At 38.2% G+C, this 3834-nt stretch overlaps 1 protein-coding gene across 1 annotated transcript in view; it reads right to left on the reverse strand.

Moving 5' to 3' along the window:
* Positions 1-3834, reverse strand: part of minar2 (membrane integral NOTCH2 associated receptor 2) — a 28642-nt gene that overhangs the window by 20797 nt on the left and 4011 nt on the right. Inside the window, exon 2 of the mRNA XM_016571620.1 lies at positions 1626-1856. Coding sequence (XP_016427106.1) covers positions 1626-1856 — 231 coding nt within the window. The remainder of the gene's footprint in view (positions 1-1625; positions 1857-3834) is intronic.

The following is a 3834-nucleotide window of genomic DNA, read 5'->3' on the forward strand; positions in this document are numbered from 1 at the left end:
TACCTAACTAGTTTTCTACCACGCTACAATCCATCACGCTCCCTAAGGTTGCAAAACTCTGGACTTTTGGTAGTACCTAGGATAGCAAAGTCCACTAAAGGAGGTAGAGCTTTTTCGCATTTGGCTCCCAAACTTTGGAATAGCCTTCCTGATAATGTGTTCGGGGTTCAGACACTCTCTCTGTTTAAATCTAGATTAAAGACACATCTCTTTGGCCAAGCATTCAAATAATGCATCTCATAATCTTGTACTGCAGTTATATTTGATCAAATGCACATTATTATTCTTCTTTAGTTTGGGTTAAACAAATCAATTTTGCTTGGTTGGAACAGCAGCTATGCTAATTATGTCTCTATTTGTTTCTCTGTTTCTGCTGGGATTGACATCCCGTGGTAACTAGGATTTACACAAGCTTCAGTCTGGATCCAGAACACCTGAGAAGAGATGATGCCAACCCCTCAGAGGACCTCAGATGATGCCAACCCTGAAACAACATACAGAACTACCACATTTTGCTATAAGTTTGATTGCAACATATAATCATTGCTGTTAATAGTGTTCATTATCTGTTTGATTACGTCATTAACTGAATTTTACCGTACATTTCTGCCATATGTACATCAACTTGACATAGTCACCACTGATTTTTAGCCAGCTCTTGTTGCATTTTAGTCGTCCTCGTCCACTGCGTTCTCAAAACTCTGGCAATTTGATAATACCTAGAATATCAAAATCAACTGCGGGCGGCAGATCCTTTTCCTATTTAGCGCCCAAACTCTGGAACAATCTACCTAACACATCTGTTTAACCTGGCTTACACATAACACACTAACACATTTCTAATATTCAAATCCGTTAAAGGATTTTTAAGCTGCATTAATTAGGTCAACCGGAACCGGGAACACTTCCCATAACACCCGATGTACTTGCTACATCGTTAGAAGAATGGCATCTACGCTAATATTAGTCTGTTTCTCTCTTATTCCGAGGTCACTGTAGCCACCAGATCCAGTCTGTATCCAGATCAGATGGTCATCATTGTATCAACAACACAGTTACACAACACAGGTCTTTAAATAAATCAGCAGAACATCAGTGTCTGTGGCTCATCATTGACTGAAGCACAATGAAAACAAACATTTCTAAGCAGTTGTAAAATGTTTTTTTGCATTCACAGTAAGTCTTGATAAATTTCAGTCTAATAATAATACTTCACTGAATGGCCAATTTTACATGTATTTTCAAAACTGTATTTGTATTTTGATACATGTTTTCCACACAGAATTTTGTATTTTGATCTGTTTGAACTGAGGTATTTTGCTTTTTTTTTTAAAATACGTTGTCATGTATTTGTGCCCATCTCTGCTTGTAGCGGTTTTTAAGGATTTACCAATCCAGCATCTCACTTTTATTGGATTATCAATTTCTTAGGATTGTATATACACTGTTGGAAGCTTTTACATTGGAACTTACAGCACGCTGAATTTCTTAAGGACTGTGATTCAAATGGACTCCATGCTTTTAACAGCTTTATGACAATCGTTACAACATTGTCATAATGTGATGTTATTCAAATTGCAATATCCAGTGTGTGTGTCTTTGCCCGCTTTGGGCTAATGCAATACCTTCATGTAGTCAGCCAGCTGACCATGTGCAGTGTGTCTGTCATAGTCCTGAATGGTCCAGGATGGCTTGGACTTGTTCTCCTCTATGTCAATGATGTTGATATGAGAGAAGAGAGGGTTCTGCTTGATCTTTGGTTTCAGGGTTTGAGGAGTGATGTGTTTCTCCAGCTCTCTGTCTTCAAACACATGACTGTCTGCTGATAGCTTTCCTTCCATTTCTTTCTCCCTTCCCTACACAACAAAGAGAGATTCATGGAGATGGTATTTCAATAAAAGGTCAATGCTCTATCGAGTGTGAAACAAATAAAACATACCCCTTAGCTTCAACACTAATTGAGATAGCTAATAAAGGTCTTCTGGGTTGCTAGAAACTTAAGGATCAGGTCAGATCAGGTTGGAGCTAAATTCTGCAGGAAGTGGCCCTCTGTAAACCATATTATTGAGTACATTCAATTCCATAATGCACCTCAATAATGAGTGTACAATTCCTGTACACTCAAAAGGATTGGAAATCTTTAGGCACCTCAGGATTCAATCTGATTCCCCTTCTTTGGAACCATGATCCGGTTCCAAAAAAATCCTTGATCAACATTTTTTTAAATGATTAATTAATAAGTTTGCCAACATTGAATATTACATTTATTTGTGCACTTTTATTAAATTACTTAAATGAGTACATTTTTAATAAATTCTAAATTAATAATAAATCAAAACAATTGTATGGTAAAAAAAAATAAATATATATATATATATATATATATATATGGGAGCTATAAACAAAAAGTGCTTTCAGTATCTGGCAGTTTCCAGACAAGCGCAATGATGGATTTTTCTCTTTTTCTGAACATTATTGCTGTTTGATAATTACCGATGACATCTGTCAAACGCCAGTCCTGGGGTGTATTCCAGAAAGGAGATTCAACAAACAGAGTTAAAACTTGAACTCTGAGTTGATTTACTCTGAGATGGGAAACTCTGAGTTTTCGGTTTCAGAACAGCTGAACTGAGTTAGTTCAATCCACTCTGAGTATGCTGACTCTGATTTTAGCGCGTGCACCACGACTATGAAAAGCCATGATCAAAGGAGCTCCGAAATTACGATTCACCACGGCAACAGCTCCCGCCAAAAAGACTTCCGCATACTACGGAATGCGTAACTTTAATTCTAAATCAGTGTTATCAGGTGAAAACTGGCAGAAAGGTAATTTATTGAACTAATATTCATTTTCATGGTATCCCACGGGCAAAAAAATAAAATGCATGATGAAAATGAAAGTGGTCCGGTGAGAAAAATAATCTTGTTTCCATTTTCATTAATATTATTTTTCTTACTCCGCTGGCAATTAATTTTACTTGTTTACCCCAGGAAACAAGACTAAATATTGTATATATTTTTTTCTTATACAGAAAATGCATCATGATTTAAGTACTTGAAATAAGGCAAAAATCTCAGCAAAAAAAGCTATTTTTACAGCGTGAATGAATGAATGAGGTATTTAAAGGGGTCATATGACGTTGCTAAAAAGAACATTATGTTGTGTATTTGGTGTAATGAAATGTGTTTATGTGGTTTAAGGTTCAGAAAACACATTATTTTCCACATACTGTCAAGCAACAAGTGCTACTCTACACTGCTCAAAACTCGCGTTTGAATCGTCAGTGGCAAATATAAAATTATAATTTTTAAATATAAAAAATGTACTTACAAGCTGTGAGTCAGAAGCGCCAGACTGTCCTTGCAAAGTTGGAACTGCCCCACTTTATAGAAACAGCCTTTGTGAACAGACCCATTGTATGCTACTCAGCAGGTTCAGAAAACAGTCCTCTATAAAATGCGTCACACAGCATCACACACTGCGGGCTAGAGTGAGCGGAGTCCGGCGGACTTGAGAACGGCGTGGCCGGCGGATTCGACGAAGGAGCGGCCGGCGGGCTTGCAGCAACCACATGCGACGACCCCGGGCTGGACTCCGCTTCACACAGAGTCTTCATGACATGGCAGCACCTCGCTTTTCAGACCGATGTCACACGCTTGAGGTATTCGGCCAATCACAACACACTGGATAGCTGGCCAATCAGAGCACACCTCGCTTTTCAGACCGATGAGCCAGAATAAAAGTTACGCCTTCTTTCTTTGCGTGAACATTTGGGCGGCGTTATGCATTCTTTATGCACCAAGAGCTTGTAACACTCCAAAGAGAAAGGAAAA

This window comes from Sinocyclocheilus rhinocerous, unplaced genomic scaffold, assembly GCF_001515625.1.
Source record: "Sinocyclocheilus rhinocerous isolate Xijiao unplaced genomic scaffold, SAMN03320098_v1.1 scaffold2728, whole genome shotgun sequence".
Classification (NCBI taxonomy): Eukaryota; Metazoa; Chordata; class Actinopteri; order Cypriniformes; family Cyprinidae; genus Sinocyclocheilus; species Sinocyclocheilus rhinocerous.